The 24,593-nt window shown below is 40.2% G+C and overlaps 1 protein-coding gene across 1 annotated transcript in view; it reads left to right on the forward strand.

The window, feature by feature from the left end:
* The window catches only part of vcp (valosin containing protein), a 79,212-nt gene that overhangs the window by 33,005 nt on the left and 21,614 nt on the right, over window positions 1–24,593 (forward strand). The window contains exons 7-13 of the mRNA XM_087989506.1: window positions 1,903–2,005; window positions 4,189–4,322; window positions 6,148–6,283; window positions 6,369–6,481; window positions 13,771–13,935; window positions 14,041–14,163; window positions 14,823–15,035. Coding sequence (XP_087845632.1) covers window positions 1,903–2,005; window positions 4,189–4,322; window positions 6,148–6,283; window positions 6,369–6,481; window positions 13,771–13,935; window positions 14,041–14,163; window positions 14,823–15,035 — 987 coding nt within the window. The remainder of the gene's footprint in view (window positions 1–1,902; window positions 2,006–4,188; window positions 4,323–6,147; window positions 6,284–6,368; window positions 6,482–13,770; window positions 13,936–14,040; window positions 14,164–14,822; window positions 15,036–24,593) is intronic.

The following is a 24,593-nucleotide window of genomic DNA, read 5'->3' on the forward strand; positions in this document are numbered from 1 at the left end:
CCAGAACTGTAAACAATACTCCAGGTGCGGCCTTACCAGTGTCTTGTACAGCTGAAGCATGATCTCGTGGCTCGGAACCTCAATCCCACTACTCATAAATGCTAACACACCATATGTCGTCTTCGTAACCCTGTCAACCTGGTGGCAACTTTCAGGGATTTGTGCATCTAGACACACATCTCTCTGTTCATCTATACTGCCAAGGATTTTACCATTAGCCCAGTACTCTGCATTCCTGTTATTTCTTCCAAAGTGAACTACCTCATATTCTACCTTTTCCACATTAAACTTCTTTGCCACTTCTCAGCTCAGCTCTGCATCTTATCTATGTCCTTCTGTAACCCACAACATCCTTTGGCACTATCGACGACTCTACCTACTTTAGTGTTGTCTGCAAATTTACTAACTCCTCTTTCTACGCCCACATCCACATCATTTATAAAAGTGACAAACAGCAGTGGCCCCAAAACAGATCCTTGCGGCACACCACTGGTAACTGAGTTTCAGGATGAACATTTCCCATCAACCACTGTCCCTGTCGTCTTTCAGCTAGCCAATTTCTGATCCAAACCACTAAATCACCTTCAACCTTATCAAACATCTTACTGAAGTCCATATGCACCACATCAACCATTCAACCTTTATCCACCTGTTTTGTCACCTTCTTGAAGAACTCAATAAAATTAGTGAGGCACAACCTACCCTTCACAAAACTGTTGACTATCCCTAATCAAATTATTACCTTTCAGATAATTAAAAATCCTACCTCTTATAACCTTTTCTAACACCTTACCCACAACCAAAGTAAAGCTTGCTGGCCTGTAATTACCAAGTTGTCCCAACTCCCCTCCTTAAACAAAGGAACAACATTTGCTATCCTCCCATTTTCTGGCACTACCCCTGTCGACAATGATGATATAAAAACCGAAGCCAAAGGCTCTGCTGTCTCCTCCCTGGCTTCCTTGAGAATCCTAGGATAAATTCCATTCTATTCAGGGGTTTTTCTATTTTCAGATCTTCCAAAATTGCTAAAATCCCCTCTTTGTCAACCTCAGTTCCATCTGATCTTGTAACCTGTATCTCTGTATTCTCACTAACATTACCCATTTCCAATGTGAATACTGATGAAAAGTATTCATTAAGCATTTCCCCTATGTCCTCAGATTCCACACACAACTTCTCACTGCTGACTTTGATTGGCCCGAATCTTACTCCAGTCATTCTTTTATTCCTGATACACCTATAGAGGGCCTTAGGGTTTTCCTTGATGCTATCTGCCAACAACTTCTCATGTCCACTCCTGGCTCTTCTTTGCCCTTGCCAACATAGATGGTAGGGATTGCGGATTTGGAAGGTGCTATCTGAGGAACTTTGAATGTCTGCAATGTGTCTTGTCGATGATATGTACTACGCTACTCATTGTTAGCAATAGTGGGATTAAGTGTGGATGTGATGCCAGTCAAGTGGGCTTCTTTGTCTTCGGTGGTATAAAGTTATTTCAACTTGTTGCAGCTTTGTTCATCCAGACATGTGGGTAGTATTACATCACATTCCTGATCTGTGCCTTGCAGATGATGCACAGGTTTTCTGGGGGGTGAGATTCAGGTGAGTTGTGTGTTGTGGGACTCTTGGCCTCTGACCTGCCCTTGTAACCATGGTATTTATATGGCTGGTGCAGTTCAATTTCTGGTCATGTGTAACCCCAGAATGTTGTTAGCCTTATCCATATCCAAATAATACATAGAAGAGGCAGCATTTTATTTGTCCCTAGTTATAGGGGCAAATTATTTCAGTCAAGGATAGACACTGCACATGGCATTCATTTGTAAAGAATAAATATTAGTTTTCTCATGTTTATGTTCTCTCTTTTTCTCTCTCTCTCTTCTCTCCTTCCCCCAATAGCCACCACGTGGTATCCTGTTGTATGGCCCCCCTGGTACTGGCAAGACTCTGATAGCACGTGCTGTTGCAAATGAAACTGGCGCGTTTTTCTTCCTTATAAATGGTAAGGTACGATTTTCTATTCAGGTTAAAATCATAAATATTGATCTGTGTTGAAGGGATAAAGTGCTATGTCTTTGGACTCAAAATGATGCCTAGATTCTAGATGATAGAAATTGTTTGCTTGCATTTACTTGTTATGGGGTATATGTGCCAGTGTTATGAAGTTGGGAGTCAATTGGTTTAAACGTGATGAAGCATAGTGCTTTGTGTAATGCAGTATTGTTTTGCTAAGTGTAAACTTGCATGAAGTTTTCTTAGAAAGAATGATAAGTCAGCAAGGAATTAATGATTGATTATATCTGAAACACAACTGAAACTGAAGAGTAGTTGAAGATTTCATTAAATGCATGTTATGTGCACTTCAGGAGTGATATCCAGAGGCAAGGTGGTAAGAAACAAATGTATTATTTGAGATTTAATTTTGTAGTCTTATTTTTCATATTGTGTTGTATTGATCCTCCTCTTTGTCTCCCCCATCCCTCAGTTTCCTATTAGTATTCTCATTTTTATATCAACTGCTACGTTGTTTACAATATTTTTAAACTTTAAAACTTTTTTAAACATTTTAAACTCTGCCTTTGTGTTGAGTAGGTATTTGATATCTACCCCAGTTTTATTTCTGCATCGGTGAGATTGTCACCAGTGACTGGAAATGTAAATTTTTAACTCGCCAATCTCAAAAATTACCTTCATATTTTCCTGCATTTGTAGCAATGTACTTATGAAGTGTATGGTAGCAGCCTGGCTATTTTTATCTAACGATTTAGTAGTGCCTTCAATCAGTTTGTTCAGCTATAGCTATTTAGTAAAATATTATGTGGCATAATTATTGGAGCTTTAATGATCTAATAATATCTTACTGCACGTTGGTGGAATCTGTATGGACTTCACCGCAATTGTGACAGCTACCTTCAGACTTCCCACTGCAACCTTTCTCTGACAAGATTTTATCAAGTGTTCTTTCTCAGGAGGAATTATTTCAGGTTTTGTGGATAATATCATTGTGCATTTGTCTCAGTTACCAAACTTGTAATCAGCAGAGTAATGTGTTGGACCCAGTGAACTTTGAAGGAGTCAGTGCTGGAGACAAAAGCTGAAAAATGTGTTGCTGGAAAAGCGCAGCAGGTCAGGCAGCATCAAAGGAGCAGGAGAATCGACGTTCCTGAAGAAGGGCTTATGCCCAAAACGTCGATTCTCCTGCTCCTTTGATGCTGCCTGACCTCTGCGCTTTTCCAGCAACACATTTTTCAGCTCTGATCTCCAGCATCTGCAGTCCTCGCTTTCTTCCAGTATTGGCGACAGTCCGCTTAATTCTGTCTAATTCAAAAGCTGACTAAATTCTTGAGCATATTTAAAATTATGACACTGGCATGAAGCTTGAGTGCTCTGTAATGCTCTGCTCTAAATCAAAATAGTTCAATTTCTACTCTGCTGCAAGTATTGTGGGAAAGTGGATGTGGAACATGAGATCAAATTTGGCTAAGAATCCTCTGTCATCCAGTGGCCTACTCGCATTGAAATTACTATTGAAATTGCTGTGATTTCTTTCCTCAGATGCTGCCAGACCTGCTGAGCTTTTCCATCAACTTCTGTTTTTGTTTTAGGCTTTCCTATTGATTGGAGTCTTAATTTCCATACACTCAGTTCTATAATGTGTGTTTCTTCAACATGAATTGGCTTTAACATGATTGAAGAAATTAGATTGTTCTTTGTAGAACATAAACTTTCCTTGTATTGGCTATAATGTGATTCCGGTCCCAATTAGTTTAAATGGTGTGGCTATTGTGCGATTCTCCTATAACGTGAGATTGCATGAGAATGGAACTGTCATGTTACATCAGAATCAACTGTATTTGATTGCAACATGGGAAAGATGTGATCCAGATTTGTTGTTTGCTTTAAAGGGGTATTTGGAGTGATTAGCAATGTACCCTCATATCACTCACTGGTGATCTCTGTTTTAAAAATGCAGTCGTGAAGATACCAATGGTGTTCAATTATTTGTTTGCTTGAATAAATTCTTGAAATTTATTCAAGCAAAAGAACTGCAAAAAGAGTCTCTAACAATAGTGCAGAGGACCATTTAGTAGCTAGTCATCGTTGTACAGTTTCACTGTTGATGAAGAAAATGTTAAATAAATGTTTGTTTTAAATATATGCTAACTACAAAGATTTTTTTAATAGGACCTGAGATAATGAGCAAACTTGCAGGAGAATCTGAGAGCAATCTGAGAAAAGCATTTGAAGAGGCTGAGAAAAATGCTCCTGCAATAATTTTTATTGATGAATTGGATGCCATTGCTCCAAAGAGAGAGAAGGTATGTTCTAAATGTAATCAACTATATCTCTTAAATATTTTATCATTAAACATAGGAGCAGGAGGAGGCCATTCATCACGCTCATGGCTGATCATCGAACTCAATAGCCTAATCCTGCTTTCTCCCCATAACCTTTTGATCCAGTTCGCCCCAAGTGCTATATCTAGCCACCTCTTGAATACCTTCAATGTTTTGGCATCAACAATTCCTGTGGTAACAAATTCCACGGGCTCACCACTCTTTGGATGCAGAAATATCTCCTCATCTCCATCCTAAATGGTCCACCCAAATCCTCCGATTGTGACCCCTGGTCCTGGACACACCCACAATCGGGGACATCCTCCCTGCATCTACCCTATCTAGTTCTGTTAGAATTTTATAAGTCTCTGAGATTCCGCCATCCCCAGAATGGCTTCAGTTTGAGTGTCTTCTGAAAATTCACGATCTTCATCTTCAAATTGTTTTAAATTTTCTATTGAAGACATTTTTAAATAACATTTGCTGTCCCTTATTACTTGACTAATATTACTGCTATTCTCCAGTGTTGGAACTTTGTCACATTGACTTTATAAATGAAAGTATTGTATATAGCATGTATTGTGTTTTCCTTAATCTCAAATAAATTTGTTAAACTGCCTCCAGTTGGATTGTTTGATCTCAGCCACTTATTGCCAGGCCAAAAATGAGGTTTCTCGTTCTCTTGAAGAAATCTTATTTATGGATGTTGTTTGAGGGATATCTGAGTTATTAAGAATACTGATTAGCATGAGGTTGATTTCTTCTATCTAGTTAACATATCACGAGAAAAAATAACCCTTTTGAAGTTGAATCACTTTCTTAGTATTGGAATGTAGTCAGCCCTCAATATGTGCTCAAGTTTTTGAAGTTTGACTTGGATGACAGTTAGATCACCAAGCAGTAGTTCAATTGAACATTCTTAAATCTTATTTTGTTGGGCGCAAGAACCTTGGCACAATTTGTTTAACTTGCATTTTCTGATCTTTCCATTGCTGTCATCCAATATTAGAATGGCACCAGCATCTCTCAAGCTGTTGGTGATTGCTGACCAATTTGTGGTGTCCCACTTCCCAAAATTGTTTACTTCATTTCCGACAAAATTGCTTCAGGTAATGTCATGGAACCCCAAATAGTGGGTTGAAGGTTTTGTTGTAGGGAAATAGGGAGGAAGTTGTTGTAAGTAAAGGAGAAGGGAGGCAATATGGCTAAAGTTGCTTCCTATTGTGGACGCTTAAGACTAAATTTTTCCCATTGCTTGTTACTCCTCTTCTCCCATGGTAGTTGCTCATTAAGCCACTATAAACTGTCCCCAGCAGCTTGTCACCCAGTTTCCACTGCCTATTTTCTGTAACCTCCTTGGAGCCAAATAATTTTGTTTCCCATCCTAACTGTATTCCTTTCTCTTGTGCTTTGTGCACAATATGCTTTTGCTTGTTGTAATATACTGTAAGAGTCTGATTCCACAGATAGTTTGCTGCTATCACTGCATGAAGTTTATTACTCTGAATTTTTTTTATCATTTCCTGTATCCTCAACCCAAGCTGCAGACAAAAGCTTTAAGGCACAGTCCATCACCACCCACCAATCTGATTACTTTTCATTCTAAAATTGTTTCCTACCTTGCAGTGTTTTTAAAATCTATGCTGCATGCCTCTCAATTACATCAGTTTTTGTAAGGCTATTTGTCCTGTCACCAAACTTTCCATTGAATGAGTTTAAGTTCCCTTTGCCCATTGTTTACTGGATGGCCCAAACTGATGTTGGATAATTTATTTGTCCATTTTTTGCAAATTTCTTACCGTTGTAGACTCATGGCGAAGTGGAACGTCGTATTGTGTCACAGTTGCTCACTTTGATGGATGGTTTGAAACAACGGGCTCATGTGATTGTTATGGCAGCTACAAATCGACCAAATAGCATTGATCCTGCCCTTAGACGGTTTGGTAGGTTGAAACTTCCATTTATGTGGATAAAGTGCGTATCTATGTGTATTCATGCAGAGTAATTACTTGATTATTTGACCTACAGGCCGATTTGACAGAGAAGTGGATATTGGCATTCCTGATGCTACAGGTCGACTGGAAATTCTACAGATTCACACAAAGAACATGAAGTTGGCAGATGATGTAGACCTTGAACAGGTTTGTTGTTGTAAAAGGAAATGCTGTTGTTAAGAGCTCAGCAATGTAGTAACTGCTTTAATTATTTGATTTTCAACAATGTAGCATAATGACAAACTAGAAATAGCTTAATATTTAGATTGTTTCTGCAGTCACAAAGTTTGGTTCCTTGTGAATGGCAATGGCCGAGTGGTATTATCGCTAGACAATCAATCAAGAAATCCTTGTAATGTTCTGAGGAACCAAGTTCATATCCTGCCATCACAGATGGTAGAATTTGAATTCAGTTTAAATCTGGGATTAGGAATCTAATGGTAACCATGAAGCGATTTGTTGATCGATGAGAAAACCTATCTGTTTCATCTAATGCCTTTTGAGATGTCCTTACCTGGTCTAGCTTGCATGTGACTTGAAATCCATAGTAGCGTAGTTGATTCTTAACTGTCCAGTGGGCAATTAGGAGTGGGCAGTAAATGCTATTCTAATGAATGATGCCAACATCCCAATGAATGAGTGCAAAAAAGAATTATTAAAAGTCTCAAAGTCTTGGACTTGATTTGGAATAAAGATTGAATGTATAATGCATGAAGTCACAAATAACATATGAATATGAAACATATTAGAAAATATTGCAGGATAATTGTTCTCCTAGTTGATTGCTTGGGCCATACCTTTTTTTAAATGTATGATGTGATTTGGTAAATGTTACTAATTTTGTTTCCATTGTTCACTTTGTCCAGTAAGGGTAACCACAGACAGGGCTCATAGATATTTACGAAAGAAAGTACTGAGAAAGGAGATAATGTCAAGACAAGTTTAATTGAATGCAGAGAAAATTATTTGATTAATTAGGACACTTATTGAACTACATTGATTATCACTGGCTCTGAGATGGTGGAGAAAAGAAGGGGTAAAAATGGTCAGAGTAATGTAGCTGTAGATAAGATCACAATAAAGTGATGAGCAATATTACAGGAAAAGGAGAAGCAGAGACTGCAACTTTGACAGAATGGAATAAATTTTGCTGATCAATGGGGCTGAAGAACCAGTGGTCTTGGGGAAGTGGGAATGTGATCATTGGGTCTGTGGAGGAAGAAAACAGTGGAGTGGCAAAGATCAAAGTGAAGAAGGGGACGGGGATGTCAGAGAAATTGAGGAAGACGTTTAAAAGTTTTTAAAGTGCATAGTTGAATGAATGTCAGACGTCTTATTGAACGCAATTGCGTGAATTGAGAGGTTTTTGAAGGAAATTTCAAGTTACTCAAATGATGAACTAAATTAATTTTGTCACAGACCAATGGTTATTAGATTAGATTAGATTCCATATAGCGTGGAAACAGTGGAGTGGCAGTTCGGCCCAACAAGTCCAAGAGTAACCCACCCAGGCTCATTTCGCTACGTTTAGCTCTGACTAATGCACCTAACACGATGGGCAATTTAGCATGGCCAATTCACCTGATAGGCACGTCTTTGGACTGTGGGAGGAAGCCCGTGCAGACACTGGGAGAATGTGCAAACTCCACACAGAAGTTGCCCGAGTCCGGAATTGAACCCGGGTCCCTGGTGCAGTGAGACAGCAGTGCTAACCACTGAGCCATTGTGCCGTTATAATCATTAGAACAACTTTTGTGCAAAGTAAGTTGAAATGAAGTGTGTCTATATGCACTTTTTCAGATGTTCAATTTCCTGAGTGTGCATAACCAATTAAGATCAAGTCTTTAGGGGGAACTCACTGGGTGGACAATTCTGATGCATAGATTAGTTCAATTCTGGTTTTGAAATTTATCTATCTTGTTTAAATATTCTGATTGTGAGTTAATGTCTAAATTTATAATGGCAACTGTCTAACAAACAACTGCCATGGTTTCTGGTGCATTTCGTATCTCAGTAAACCTTAAGTTTTTAAACAAAAAAGCCTCCTTATATTGTTTTGGTTGTGTGGGTGTACTTAATTAACCAGTATTTGCATCCATCAGTTTTTTTTAATTTTAAAATTTTAATTCTCTCATTTATCATGGAAGTTACCCCAGTTTTTTTAATTCTCTTATAATTCAAACATCTCATTTCTCTTATGCAGTACCTGTATATTATACTTCACAACTTCAAAATTTGAAACCTGTTTGAAGCTAATGTATGATATGCATTTTATTTGTTGACCAAGATTGGGATTCGCATATTCAAGGATAATTGTCATCTGGGAAGGATAGGAAAACAATAGAATGGGATAACACCCTTAAGGGATGTCATCGGTGTGTAAAATCAGTTTGTGCGGAGCTACGAAACTGCAAGCAACAGCAAATATTGCTGGTAAATGTTTATAGACTGCCAAACAATAGTGGTAATGTGGACATGTCTTAATCAAGAAATTAAAGGTGCATGTAACATGGGTCATGTAATAATGGATGGTGACTGGGTAAACCTAATCAACACTCACCATGCTGTGGAGAATGAATTCCTGAACTATGTACAAGATGCTTTTCTGGAGCAGTGCATTGAAGAATTAACTGGGGCAATTGAGCTGTTTTAGATTTAGTAAAGTGTAATGTACAAAGGCTAATTAATAACCTTACTTTAAAGGAGTCTTTGGGAAATAGTGACCATAATATAATAAGGATTTACGTTAAACTTGAGAGTGAAATTATGCATGCTGAAATTCGGGTATTAAATCTGAACAAAGGAAACTGAAGGTACAAGGGCCAATAAATCTTTTTCTACAGGCTGTACAGGCAGATCATAGTAAGCAAGGATGTACACATTGAAAAGACTTAGAGCTATACAGGTTACATTGTATAGGTTGTGTGCTTGGTGAGATCAGTGTTAGCAAGACCAGCATTATTTGAGGCTAGAGAGTCCAGTCATCAGTCTAATAATGGCCAGGACGAAGCTGTTCCCGAACCTGCTGGTGCATGCATTCAAGATTCTGTATCTTAAATGAGTTCATGGATGGAAGTTTTGGCTTCTGTGATTGCCTGTCTGGGCTGTGCACCATCACCCTGTGTAGTTTCTTAAGGTCCTGGGCAGAGCAGTTACCATACCTGTTATGCACCCGGACAGTGTGCTTTCAGTGGTGCATCTGTGGAAGTTGGTGAGGGTCCTCATGGGCATGCCAAATTTCCAGAGCAGTCTGAGGGAGAAGAGGTGGTGGTGTGCTGTTTTGACTGCTGCATCTACGTGGGAAGTCCAGGACAAGTCAGTTATCATCAATCTGAGGAACTTCATCCTCTCAACCTCAGTTCCGTTGATGTAGATGGGCGCGCATTCTCCTTCCTGAAGTCAGTTCTTTAGTTTTGCTGATGTTGAGAGAGATTGTTCTCATTGCACCATGTCACCAAGCCATCTATCTCTCCTCTATTTTGGCCTGTTTGTCCTACTACAGTGGTATCGTCAGCGAACTTGTAGATGGCGTTCGTTCAGAATTTGGCAAGGACAGTCATGGGTGTATAGGAGTACAGTAGGGGGCTGAGAGCACATCCATGGGGGGCTCCAGTGTTGTTGTGGAGCATGTACAGTTGTCTGTCTTCAATGATTGCGGTCTATAGGTCAGAAAGCTGAGGATCCATTTGCAGAGGGCAGAGCTGAGTCCAAGGTCATAGATATTTAGAAAAGTCTGGAGGGGATAATGGTGTTAAAGTTGGAGCTGTGGTCAGTGAGCAGGAGTCTGATGTGGGTGTCTTTGTTGCCCAGATGTTCCAGGGATGAGTACAGAGCTAGGGATGTATCATCTGCTATGGACCTGTTATGTCAATAGGCAAATTGCAGGCGATCAAGGCAGGGTGGGAGACGAGTTGATGTGGGCCATGACCAGCACCTCGAAGCACTTCATGATTATTGACGTCAGAGCATGTGCTTTCTTCAATCTCAGGGTACTGAACCTTTGGAATTCTCTACAGAGATCTATGGGAGGTAAATAATTCACTTTTAAAAATTCATTTGTGAGTTGTGGGCGCTGCTAGCTGGTCAGCATTTACTGCCCATCCCTAGCTGCCCTTGAGAAGGTGGTTGTGAGCTGCTGCCTTCAACCACTGCAGTCCACCTCCTGTGGGTTGACCCACGATGCTGGGAGGGAGGGAATTCTGGGATTTTGACCCAGCGACCTTGAAGGAACGACTATATATTTCCAAGTCAAGGTAGTGGGCTAGATGGGGATCTTGCAGGTTGTGATGTTCCCATATATCTGTTGCCCTTGTCCTTGTAGATGGAAGTGATTATAGGCTTGGAAGGTGCTATCTGAGGATCTTTGGTGAATTTCTGCCATGCATATTGTAGATAATACTGCTGCTACTGAGTGTCAGTGGTGGAGGGAGGGGATACTTGTAGAGGTGGTATTAGTAACTGGGGTTGCTTTGTCCTGGATAACGTCAAGCTGCTTGAGTATTGTTGGAGCTGCACTCATCCAGGCAGATGGGGAGCATTTGTAGATGATGGTCAGACTTTGGACAGTCAGAAGATGTGTTACTCGTTACAGTATTCCTAGCCTTTAACCTGCACTTATAGCCACTGTTTGTGGTGAACCCAGTTGAGTTTCTGCTCAATGATAATCCCACCCCCCCCCCAAAAAAAGGGTGTCGATAGTAGGGGATTGAGTGATGGTAACACCGTTGAATGCCAAAGGGTCGTGGTTAGATTGTCTATCTGTTATTGGAGATCCTCAGCCTAACATTTGTGCAGTATGCACGTTACTTGCCACTTGTCACCCAAGCCTGGATATTGTCCAGATCTTGTTGCATTTGAGCATGGACTGCTTCAGTATCTGAGGACCCGCAAATGGGGCTGAACATTGTGCATTCTTTGGCAAACATCCATATGTCTGATCTTATGATGGAGGGAAGGTCATTGATGGAGCACCTGGGTTGGGCTAGGACATTCCCTGAGGAACTCCTGCAAAGTTGTCCTGGAGCTGAGATGACTGATTTTCAGCAACCATAACTTTCTTCCTGTGTGTCAGGTATGAATCCAACCACCAGTGAGTTTTCCTCCGATACCTATTGATTTCAGTTTTGCGTGGGCTCCTTGATGCTGCACTTAGTTGAATGCAGCCTTTATGTCAAGGGCTGTTACTCTTATCTCACCTCTGGAATTGAGCTGTTTAGAATATGTTTGAACGAAGGCTGCAGTGAGGTCAGGAGCTGAGTGGCCCTCGTGGAACCCAAACTGGATGTCAATGACCAGGTGCTGCTTGATAGCACTATTGATAACACTTTCCATCTCTTTATTGATGATCGAGAGGGTCTAATGGCGTGGTAATTGACTGGGTTGGATTTGTACTGTTTTTTATGTACAGGACATACCTGGGCTATTTTCCAGTATTGTAACGATACTGGAACAGCCTGGTTAGGGAGTGGCAAATACTGGAGCACATGTCTTTAGTACTATTGTGGGAATGTTGTCAGGGCCCATAGCATTTGTAGTATCCAGTGCCTCCAACCACTTTTGAGTTCATTCCAAAGTGGAATGAATCTAATTGGCTGAAGACTGGTATCTGTAATGCTGGAGACCACTGGAGCAGGTTAAAATGTGTCAACCACTTGGCACTTCTGGCTGTAGATTGCTGTGAATGCTTCAGCCTTATTCTTTGCACTGCTGTGCTGGGCTCTACCATCATTGAGGATGGGGATATTTGTGGAGCAGCCGCTTCATCCAGTGAGTTGTTTAATCATCTACCACCATTCATGACTGGATGTGACAGGATTGCAGAGATTAGATCTGATCCATTGGTTGTGGGATGGCTTACCTCTGTCTGTTACTTGCTGCTTATGCTGTATGGCATGCAAATAGTCATGTTTGGTGGATTCACCAGGTTAACACCTTACCTTTAGGTATGTGTGGTGCTGCTCTTGACATGCCCTCCTGCACTGTCCATTGAGTCAGAATTGATCTCCAGGCTTGATGGTAATTGTTGAATAGGGAATATGCCAGGCCATGAGATCACAGATTTTGCTGCATTAACAATTCTGTTAATGGCCCACAGTGTCTCATGGTTTCCCAGTGTTGAGTTGCTTGATCTGCTTGAACCCTGTACTGTTTAACTTGGTGATGGTGTGGCATAACAATAGAAATTATTCTGTGTGAAGGCAGAATTTCTTCTCTATAAGGTCTATGTCGTGGTTGCTTTTAACAATACTGTCATGGGCAGGTGCATCTGTAGCTGCCAAATCGGTTAGGATGAGTTCAAGTATGTTTTTCCCTCTTGTTGGTTACCCTCACCGCCTGCCGCAGACCTAGTCTAGCAGCTGTGTCGTTTAGGACCAGATCAGCTTAATCAGTAGTACTGCTGCTTTGGCACTTTTGGTGGCATTTTGTGCCCTTGTTAACTTCAGTGCTTCCTCTAAGTGTTGCTCAACATTGAGAAGAACCGATCATCAGCTGAGGGAGGATGATACATGGTAACCAGCAGGAAATTTCCTTGCACATTTTAAACTTGGCCTCAAGACTTCATGGCGTTCAGAGTCAATGTTGAGGACTCCCATGACGACTCCCTCCTGGCTGTATATCACTGTGCCACCACTTCTGCTGGGTCTGTCCTGGTGGACAGGACATATCTAAGTGATGGTGATGTCTGGTAGATTGTCATACTCTTAGAATCATTCCTTTCCTTTCAGTGTCAGATTGTTGCTTGACTAGTCTCTGAGACAGCTCTCCCAAGTTTGGCACTAGCTCCCTGATGTTGTTAAGGAGGACTTTGCAAGGTTGAACAGGCTGTTTCTGCAATTGTTAATGCCGGCACCTAGGTGATTTGTCTGGATTCATTTCATACAGAGCGGTTGATACAACTGAATGGCTTGCTGGCCCATTTCAGAGGGCAATTGAGAGTCAACCACATTGCTGTGCATCACGTAGGCCAGACTAGGTTAGGATGGTAGATTTCCTTCCCTGAAGGACATTATTGAGCCAGATGGGTTTTCTGTCATCAGGTTCTTAATTCCAGATTTTCTTTTTATTATTGAACTCAAATTCCTCCATCTGACATGGCAGGCTTTGAACCTTGAATATTAGCTGAGTTTCTGGATTCACAGTCTACCAATAATGCCACTAGGCCATCGTCTTCCCAATAATTGAGCATGTTCAAGGCAGAAATTAATGGGCTTCTGGATATTACTGAACTCATGAGTTATGTACAAAGTGTGGGTGAGTGATATTGAGTTAATGATTGATCATGATCTAATTGAATGGTAGAACTGACTCGATGGGCCAAATGGTCAGCTCCTCCTCTTATGTTCTTATCTGGTAGAAGGTTATTAAAACCCTGTAGTGTAAGCCAAAGTGCATGGGTTTTAGTTGATAAACACCTTTTTTTTTTTTTCTTCTTTCAGGTTGCTAATGAAACTCACGGGCATGTTGGTGCTGACCTGGCCGCCTTATGTTCTGAAGCTGCTCTTCAAGCTATTCGGAAAAAGATGGATGTTATTGATCTGGAAGATGAAACCATTGATGCTGAAGTTATGAATTCACTTGCAGTTACCATGGATGATTTCAGGGTAAGGTGCTGCTGATGAAGTACCAAACTTGGATAGCCATGTTTGTATTTGAATTAACTCAATATTTATACAATCCAAGTTGGTACCTTGTTTGTTTACTTACAGTGGGCATTGAGCCAGAGCAATCCATCAGCACTACGTGAGACTGTGGTTGAGGTGCCTCAGGTAACGTGGGATGACATTGGTGGACTGGAGGATGTGAAAAGGGAGCTTCAAGAACTTGTACAAGTAAGCTGTTCTGAGTTTTTAGATCTTCACAGTTGGTACTAAACTTACTAGTCTGCAGTAGAAATGGTATAATTTTGTAACTCCAAAATCATATTCAACCCATTCACTAATTTATTATAAAGTTAAGGTCAGATTTCATTAATATTAGTGATGCAAATTGATTATTTTTACCTTTTTGTCATTTACCTCGAACAATACATAATCTTGCTGGAATCTAAATTCATAAGATCCAATATTATTCTAGTAAATAGTCCATCAGCCTTTTTTAGTCTTAGATTAAGGTACTCATTGTAATTTGGATATGTGTGTATACACATTCCAGCATAAATCATTGTACTGCAGTTTGGAGCTGGAATCCAAATGATGTTTTTCTTCCCCTTTTCCTCTGTGTCAAGTTGTAGTGACACAATTGAGATGTTTTAATTTAGCTTAAACTAGCAACAAACTTGGCACCACTTAAGCTTTTTGATTTACTGTCATACAAGATAGTATATTTCTCATGTGTTGACTCTTATTAAATAATCAAATTCATTTTTAATTGAATTTGTGCATTAAATTATTTTTTAAAGAGCCATTGTTGCTTTTGTATTTTACATGATTTTGCCCATTTCATGAATGATTACGTGAAACATAACCCAATGCAAATTTGTTTTGAACAGTATCCTGTGGAACATCCAGACAAATTTCTGAAATTTGGCATGACCCCTTCGAAGGGTGTACTATTCTATGGGCCACCTGGCTGTGGTAAAACTTTGCTGGCAAAAGCCATTGCAAATGAATGCCAGGCTAACTTTATCTCAATCAAGGGACCAGAGCTGCTTACTATGTGGTTTGGAGAATCTGAGGCCAACGTCCGAGAAATCTTTGATAAGGTACGTAAACAAATAAACTTGTATCAGGACAACGCAACTAATTTATGTGTTTGCATTCACTAGTGTGTTTCAGACTTACTATGAATCTAAAATAGCTTTTACTGTTAGTAAAATGCATTGAAACTTTGAATGTTGATGAACTAAAAATTTGTCACTTACGGTCCTTTCCAACATGACTACCTTTTGTACTTGTAGTCTCCCTTGACCTTTCTTAAAAGGTCTGTTTGTGTATAATGGACAACTGCAAAACGCTCCCTCAATGTGAGGAAACTTCTCTTTAGACAAGTGGCCTGGGTATCACTGAAGTCACTTAAAATTATGTTGCGCATCACTTAATACAGCATTCTATCATTAGTTATGTTAGTTGTAGTTCAAAGAATGTTCACTTCAATAATACCTGGGATGGGAAAGTTTAGTTTGAACATGTTAAGCATATATTCCATCTGAAATTAGATTAGATTAGATTATTTAGTGTGGAAATAGGCCCTTCAGCTCAACAAGTCCACACCGACCCTTCGAAGAGCAACTCACCCAGACCCATTCCCCTATACCTAACACTGCGGGCAATTTGGCAAGGCCAATTCACCTAACCACATCTTTGGACTGTGGGAGGGAACCGGAGCACCAGAGGAAACCCACGCAGACACAGGGAGAATGTGCAAACTCCACATACACAGTTGCCTGAGGTGGGAATTGAACCAGAATCTCTGGCGCTGTGAGGCAGCAGGGCTAACCACTGAGCCACCATGCCGCCCCAGAAGAATGAGATGTGATCTTGTGGAAATGTATAAGATCCTGAGGGCATTAGATGAAGTGAACATTGCAGAATGTTCCTCCTTTATGGGAGAGACTGGAACAAAGAGACAGTTTGAAAAATAGAGTCACCATTTAAGAAGGAAATAAAGAGGAATTCTTCCAAGGAGCACTAGAGGTAGAGTCATTGAATATTTTTAAGGTAGAAATAGATCCTTGTCTCTCAGACTCAGATTATCTGGGGTAAGTTGGAATTGGAGTTGAGGCCACATTTGGATCAGCCACAAATGTGGAGGAGCAGGCTTGGAAGAGCCAAATGGCCTACTCCGTTTTTGTGCTTGTTTATACCCCTGTGTAGAGGGAAGAGGCCCAGCTACATGGATTTGTGTAATGGCATTCGGGGCCCAGACAAAAGATCAGGAAGAGGAATAGCCTGTACAGAAAATCCTCTGAGCAGTCTGTTATTGAACTAATACTTAGCAAGAGATGATTGTGTTGAGGCAGAGGTCCCCCGAGAGTGTTTGATTTGAAGGAGGCTCCGATCAGACAAGGCAGCTGTATGTTCTTAAATTTATCAAAGTAGCAGAAGTCACAGTGATGTGTGACTTTGCATTTAATTTATTAATTGAAGTTAATATTGGTAATGTCGGTGTCCATGTCTTGCTTGTGATCTGAAATAAGTTCTGCAGCTATGAAAAGAAAATTCTCAAAGTTTATTGCTGGCTAAAAACTTGTTCGAAAGATTGTATTTCCAACTAGTTTTGATGACTGAGCATGACAATTTTTGATGTTACAACTGCCCGATTGTCTAAACATATAAAAAGTGAAGGATGTCACTGCCTTCAGACTATTGTAAAGCACAGAATTAACAGCTCACAGCTAAAGCATGATCAGTAATATGAATAGAAAGAGACCTATGGTCTATGCCATCTTTGTGGAGCTAGCAATAAGACCTCAGGACCTCAAAGTTAGTGTGAGAACAGTTTAATTCATCATTAGAGATGATGCAAGAGGGAGGACTTTTGAACTGGTTCTCGGGTGGTTAAGTCCTATTCCAGCTAGATGGGATGCACCTGAACAGAGTGTCATTATACAATGATTAGAGCTATTCAGGAGTGTTGAAACTTTCTGAGCAGGATGCAAACCAGGATGTAACACTGGAAATAAAAAGTAAGGTATAGAATTAGGAGAGGCAGGTAGCAGTAGAGTTTTTTTAAAAAAGAGAGTAAGACATTAGGTGGAATCAGACAGAGAGTTCAATAAAATCTAATAGCTGTTTGGCAATACAGAAATGGAATGTTGATAAAAGGCACATTTTGGCAAAGCTTTTCATCTTTCTTTCATCAGGACAATTTGCAAGATGTACCAAAGTAAAGGGAAAGCAGCATTTTTGTTATACGAGAGGAGAGTCTTGATTGGTTGACAAGTGGGTTCTAGTAAAGGTGTTGCCACAGAGAATGCACAAAAGAAAATAAACTAATTACCACTAGAGAAAAAGATACTAGGAAAGGGCTTCTGCCCAAAATGTCCATTCTCCTGCTCCTGGGATGCTGCCTGACCTGCTGTACTTTTCCAGCACCACACACACTACTAGGAAACTAGTCAGGCTAAAGGCTAGTAAGTCCCCTGATGGATAGCATCCTAAATCATTAAAGTAAGTATCTACAGAGATGGTGGATATACTGATAGTAATCTTAGAAAAATTCTTAGATTCTGGAAAACTGCCAGTGTAAGACCCTTATTCAAAAAGAGAGGGAGGCAAAAATGCTGGTAACTGTTGGGCAGTTGGCTTAACAACTGGAATTGTAATAATTCTAGAGTCCATTATAGAGTATGTAATAGCAAAGCATTTAGAAACAAATTTAATCAAGTAGAGTCAACGTGGCTTCTTGAAGAGCACATCATGCCAAACAAATTTACGAGAATTCTTTAAGAAGGTATCCAGCAGGATAAATAAAAAAAAGAACCAATAGGTTAATATATTTGGATTTCTAAAAAGGTTTTTGATAAGGTACCACATACGACTGCTTAATAAAATGAGATTCTGCACTGTTGTGCATAGTATTTTGGAATGGGCGGAAGACTGGCTAGCAAATAGAAGGTTAGGATAAAGGGGGGCATTTCAGACAAAAACGTGGAAGTAGCAAAGTGTCATAGGGATTAGTGGCTACAGAAATTTACAGGATCAATTAATAACTTGCATGAGGGATATAAATATGTAATTTCTAAGTTCGTGGATGATAAGAGAATCGGAGTGTTGAGACTGATAGTGTACGGAGGCATAGAGGCCAATTAAGTGAGTTAGCAAAAACTTGACAGATGGAATATAATGTGGGGCAACTTGGTCAGGAAAAATAGAGGAATGGAATATTATTTAAATGGAGAAAGACTGCAGAAAACTGAAGCACAGAGGAATTTGAGGTCATCTGGCATAAATCACAAATGATCACATAAAGCTAGCAGGTAAGAGAAAAGTCAGATCGGATGTTTGTCTGAGTGGTGGAGCAGATTCACTGAGTTGAATGACTTACTACAATTAGATTGAAGAGTCCATTTTTCGGGGCAATGCCTAACTCGTCAGCTTACCTTGACAGCTGTCAGTCGTCACTAATTTGTGCATTCTCTCTGTAATGATTCCACCGATCATAATCCATTTGTCAACAAATCGGCACTCCTCTCCCATTTCATATAAATGTTATTTTCCTTTTTACTTTCATTTTTATAAATTGTCCTGATGAGTTTAAAATATATGTTCTTGACAGTAAAATCTAAATTAAATCTGTTGTGTGTATACATTGAGTGCATGGGGTGTGGTAAACATGTTGGTGAGCTGCAGCTGCAGAGCCATGTAACAATATGATGTGTAGCAGTAATTGAGACCGAGCTGAAGAATAGAAATGACTGGGTATGAAGTGTTCTGGAGTACAAGTTGTTTTGGAGAGATAAGGAAAGGGGTTGGACTAGCAGTGTTGATTAAAGAAAATATTACGGTGCTGGAGCAAGAAGCAGAAAATAGGAGCAGGCCATTCATCCCTTCAAGCTTGCGCCGCCATTCAGTACGATCATATCTAATCACCAACTTAGTATCCTGTTCCTGCTTTCTCCCCATATCCTTACAACTATATCTGTGGTGTTCTTGAAAATATTCAATGTTTGGCCTCAAATGCTTTGTGGCAGAGAATTCTACAGACTCCTCACTCTCTGGATGAAGACATTTCTCTTCCACTCAGTCATGAATGGCCAACCCCATATCCTTAAAACTGTGTTGTAGAGCTGTGATTAACTGGTTAACTGTCACCAATGTTACCTTACCATAAGCGTGTAGATCTGCATGCCAGTACATGAATTCTGCTTCTGCAAGTCATGCAACTACAGGTAATTGCACACTCTTAATAGTCTTTGCCAGCTTGTTCTATTGTGTTTGTTTGGTCCAGATGGCCTATTGTTGTAGGTGAAGGAGCTTAGTGGTGGCAATGCAAATAAATGAATAAGAAATATATTAGGAACTAATGTGTGTTGTAAATACATTACAGTACTAGAAACATAGACTGAATAGCCTATCATCTCCATGTTGACTCTCCGCAAAGCAGCACAGCTAGTTCTGTTCCTGATGAAGGACTTACACCCAAAATATCAATTTACCTGCTTCTCAGATGCTGCCTGACCTGCTTTGCTTTTCCAGCACCCCACAGACTACTCTGATCTCCAACATCTGCATTCCTCACTTCCTCCTAGTTCTGTTCCTCGGCCTGTTCGCTTTAGCCCAGTTTTTTTTTCTTCAGCTGCTTATCTAACAGATCCATGCCGAACAAAGAAAAATTACAGGCTACGTTGCTTTGCACCACACCCTGTATCGAAGTACTACAAACTGAAAAGTGGCCCTGGAAACAAAATACTATAATATGCACTTTCTCCCTGTGTCTGCGTGGGTTTCGTCCGGGTGCTCCAGTTTCCTCCCACAGTCCAAAGATGTGCAGGTCAGGTGAATTGGCCATGCTAAATTGCCCATTGTGTTAGGTGCATTAGTCAGAGGGAAATGGGTTACTCTTTGGAGGGGCAGTGTGGACTGGTTGGGCCAAAGGGCCTGTGTCCACACTGTAGGGAATCAAATCTAATCAAATGACCTCCTGTGTCAGCACACTTGAAAGCAGCCAGCAACATTCTCAATGTTCCAGAGACATGTATTTCGATGTCTACACACCGTGACATCAGTAAAGCAGCAATTGAATGATAAACCCTGACTGTCTAAAAAGAGACAAAAAATGTTTTCCACTAGAAATGAGAAAATGAATTTCTGGTCACAGCGTAAAAGATAAAACTGTTTCCCTCATATGTCACCCAAGTATAATGCTACTAAAGAAGTTTGGGATGATTAATACACAACATACTTTGGCCAAGGAAAATTCATGGCCTGAAGGCTGTTTCAGAAGCTTAACGGTCAGTTTTTTCTGAAGCTGCATCGAAAGGTATGGTTTGTACTAAAGTATCATTTTGCACTCACTATCTTCTGGTAAAACAACAGAAATCACTCTCAGATGGCAAAGTAATTAAAGAAGCATTGACTGTTGGTGCTGACTCTTTATTCAAAGACTTTAATAATAAAGAAAAAGTAATAACAGCAATCCAGAGCATGTCACAAGGTCAAGGTGAGTGGATCTTTTGTGTAAAAATGTCGTCAGAAACTCAGCAGTACATCAAGACTGAATGCTTCTCACTGCAGATCGATGAATCCATTGACATGACCAACACAACCCAGGTGACATTTTTTATGTGCCTGACTTATTTTTAAAAATGATTTAACTAAAGAGGATTTTCTCACCCTTTTGACCCTTAGAACAAATGGTGAGGGTATCTGTAATGAATTCAAAAGGTTTAGGTTTGAGAAAAACATTCAAATCAAGGAACTGGTTTCCATCGATGGGATACCTGCCGTGTTTAATGCAAATACAGACTTCCCATTTTGCAAATATGATCCTGATTTTCCTCTCTTTTGCCAAAAACCCTTACATAAGATGTGCAGGTCAGGTGAATTGGCCATGCTAAAATTGCCCGTAGTGTTAGGTAAAGGGGTAAATGTAGGGGAATGGGTGGATTACGCTTCGGCGGGTCGGTGTGGACTTGTTGGGCCGAAGGGCCTGTTTCCACACTGTAAGTAATCTAATCTAAAAAAGGAAAACATAATCCACCAGCAAGCAGTTATGGACTCTCATGTAATTAAGGTTATTGCTGATATTATAAACTTGATTCAAGTAAAAGCTCTTCAGTACCACTTTAAAACTTTTATTCAAACTCGGTGCTGCCTACTGTGAATTAATTCTCCATACTGAAGTAAGCTTGTTACATTGAAGGAATATCCTGTAAAGCTTTTTATATCCTGAAATTGTCATTTTTCTTAAATCAAGGACTCAGTTAGCTATTAGGTAATGCATGGTTGCTCAACTTTGGTTCCTTCTGCATAGTCACAAAACTGACCTGAACTGTGAACTCCATGGAATGAGTAAAAACTTGGCACATATGCATTCACAGCACTAATCGTTCGAATTGAAATTGGGCCTGTGGTCCTACCAATTATAAAGTAAAATGCTGCAACATTTCCCAAGTCTGGGCAGAATACTAAGGCGGACCAAAACCATCAAAAATAAAGATAAGTGGTTCCGTACAGAAAACTCTGTACCCGAGGAGATTAGCAGAGGAATTGATCAGATAGTTTCAACAATTAGTGTAATGATACAAATTGTTTGTCTGAAAGCTGTTCCTTCAAGGAGGCATTGGTGGGTTGGCGATCAAATTCTATCAGATATTGATTTACAATACAGTGGAGTTGAGATGGAGATAATGTGAAATGATGTCGAGTGACTGTGTAATCAAGGCACAGTGATTTTTTGGGAACTTATCAGCTGAGAAAAATATCTTCACATTTTAAGTTTTTCATTTTAAGCCTTTGCTTTTAAAGCGAACGCTTACTTTGACTTGCATACCTTCCGAATAGAGATCATGGAAACATAGAATATGGGGCAGGAGTAGGGCATTGGGCTCTTCAAAATGGTCGTGGCTGATCTTCCAATTCAGTATCCTGTTCCCACTTTCATTCCATACTCTCTGATCCTTTTAACCCCAAGAACAACTCTATTTCCTTTTAGGCCTCCATTGCTTTCTGTGGCAGAGAATTCTACAGGCTCACCACCCTCTGGGTGAAGTAACTTCTCATTTCAGTTCAAAATAGTTCTCAGTTCTTCTTTCCTTATATCTTTAGACTGTGACCTGATTCTGGACTTGTCAGTCATGAAGCATCCTCCTTGTGTTTACTTTGCATAGTCCTGTTAGATATTATAGGTTTCTGAGATCCCCTACTCATTCTCACGCTCAGCAGATCTAGCATTATGGTTGGAGACGGAAAATGAGTTCATGTTTCAAGTCTGGTATGACTCTTATGCAGAACTAGTCTTAATCGATTCAACCTCTATTCATGAATCAGGCCTTTTATTCCCAGGAATCAGCCTGGAAAACCTTCATTTCATTCCCGCCAAAACCAAAACATTCTTCCAGATAAGTGGACCAAAACCCCCCACACAGTACATGGAGTGATCTAATCAAGTCCTTGTGCAAAGGTTGAACCTTTGCCCTTTACCAATCTGTTGCTAATTGGATAATCTGCTTTTTCTCTTTTTGCTGCAAGGTAGATAACCTCTCTTTTATCCCTGTTACACTTTATCTGCCAACCATTTGCTCACTTGCTCAATTTGTCTAAAGCTCACTGAAACATCTGTACATCCTCTTCATAGTTCACTCTCCCACCAAGCTTTGTTTTGTCTGAAAACTTGAGATTGCATTTAGTTCCCTTATCTAAGTCATTAATATTTATTGTATATAGTTGGAACTCGAGCACTGAGCCTTGTGGTATACCACTTGTGACTACCATTTGGAAAATGACCCATTTATTCCTACTGTTTCCTGTCTGCTAGCCAGTTCTTTATTCATGTTAGTTCACTACACTAATTCCATGCACTTGAATTTTACATGCTAATCGCTTATGTGGGAAATCCTTCTGTAAGTCCAAGTAAACCACATGCATTGGCTCCCCCTTGTTAATTGTTGTAGTTACAACATCAGAATATTCCAGGAAGTTTGTCAAAATTGCTATCCCTTTTGTAAATCCAAGCTGACTCTGCCCATTCCTGTCACTGATTTCCAAACGCCCTGCTATTGAATCTTTTATAATAGATTCTTGCATTTTCATCACTACTGGTGTCAGTCTAAGTGGTCTACATTTGCCTTTTTTTTCCTCTCTACATCCTTTTAAATAGTAAGGATAGTTTAGCTACCCTCCAATCCACAGGAACTGTTCAAGTCGATAGAATTTTGAAGGTTGACCACAACTCATACCCTATTTGTAGGGTCACTTCCTTAAATACTCTGGGGTATAGATTATCAGGCACTGGGGGGGTTTATTGATTATAATCCCATCAACATTTCATTCTTCCCTCTCACTATACCCAGTGTTCCCCACTGTTTTTGGGACTGTGGGGCGGCACAGTGGTTAGCACTGCTGCCTCTCAGCGCCAGAGACCCGGGTTCAATTCCTGTCTCAGGCAACTGTCTGTGTGGGTTTGGACATTCTCCCCGTGTCTGGTTTCCTCGGGTGCTCTGGTTTCCTCTCGCAATCCAAAAAATGTGCAGGTTAGGTGAATTGGCCATGTTAAATTGCCCGTAATGTTAGGGAAAGGGGTAAATCTAGAGGAATGGGTCTGGGTGGGTTGCTCTTCAGAGGGTCGGTGTGGACTTGTTGGTGTTTCCACACTGTAAGTAATCTAAAGTAATCTAATCTCAACATTTTGACCTCTTTTGTGAAGACAGAATCAAATTTGTATTTGATTGGTCTGCATCTTTGTTCCCCAGTATAACTTTCACTGTTTTTTTGACTGTAAGGAACCTATATTTGCTTTCTCTTCACATACTGAGTCATAGAGATGTACAACATGGAAAAAGACCCTTCGGTCCAACCTATCCATGCCGACCAGATATCCCAACCCAGTCTAGTCCCATCTGCCAGCACCCGGTCCATATCCCTCCAAACCCTTCCTATTCATATACCCATCCAAATGCCTCTTAAATGTTGCAATTGTACCAGCCTCCACCACATCCTCTGCTTATAGAAGCTTTTACTCACTTTGTATGTTCCCTGCCAATAAAGTACACTCATACTGTTTTCTCCCTCTTAATCAATCCCCTGTCTTCTTTGCTGAAATGTTAACTGCTCCCAGTCCTCAGCGCTGCAGGGTTTTTGATCAACTTATATGCTGCTTCCTTGGATATAGAAGTAACCTTAATTTCCCTTGTTAGCGTGGTTGGGTCATCTCTTCCACTTTTGTGCTAGACAGGAACAAACAGTTGTTGCAGATCACCTGTGCATTCAAGTGTTTGCCATTGCATATTCACCATCATACTTTGAAGTAACATTCCTCAATTTATCATAGCGAACTCACGCCTCATAGCTTTATAGTTTTCTTGATTTGGATTCAGGACTGTTATCTCAGAATCAACTGTATCATACCCCAGCTTAATGAAGAATTCCATCATATTATGGTCACTTTCTGTTTGGGGTCTTACATAGTTAGATTGCTAAATATTTCCTTCTCACTACAGAATACCCAGTTCAGGATGGCCTGTGCCTTCTGGTTGTCTCCGTAACCTATTAATCCAGAAAACCATTTCGTACATGCTCGAAGAATTCATCTTGTATGGAGTTGCTACTGATTTGATTTGCCTAATGAGTATGCAGATTAAAGTCATCCATAATTGCAGCCA

This window comes from Chiloscyllium plagiosum, unplaced genomic scaffold (genome assembly GCF_037043375.1).
Source record: "Chiloscyllium plagiosum isolate Xiang-an unplaced genomic scaffold, Cpla_swu_hap1 HiC_scaffold_1, whole genome shotgun sequence".
Lineage (NCBI taxonomy): Eukaryota > Metazoa > Chordata > Chondrichthyes > Orectolobiformes > Hemiscylliidae > Chiloscyllium > Chiloscyllium plagiosum.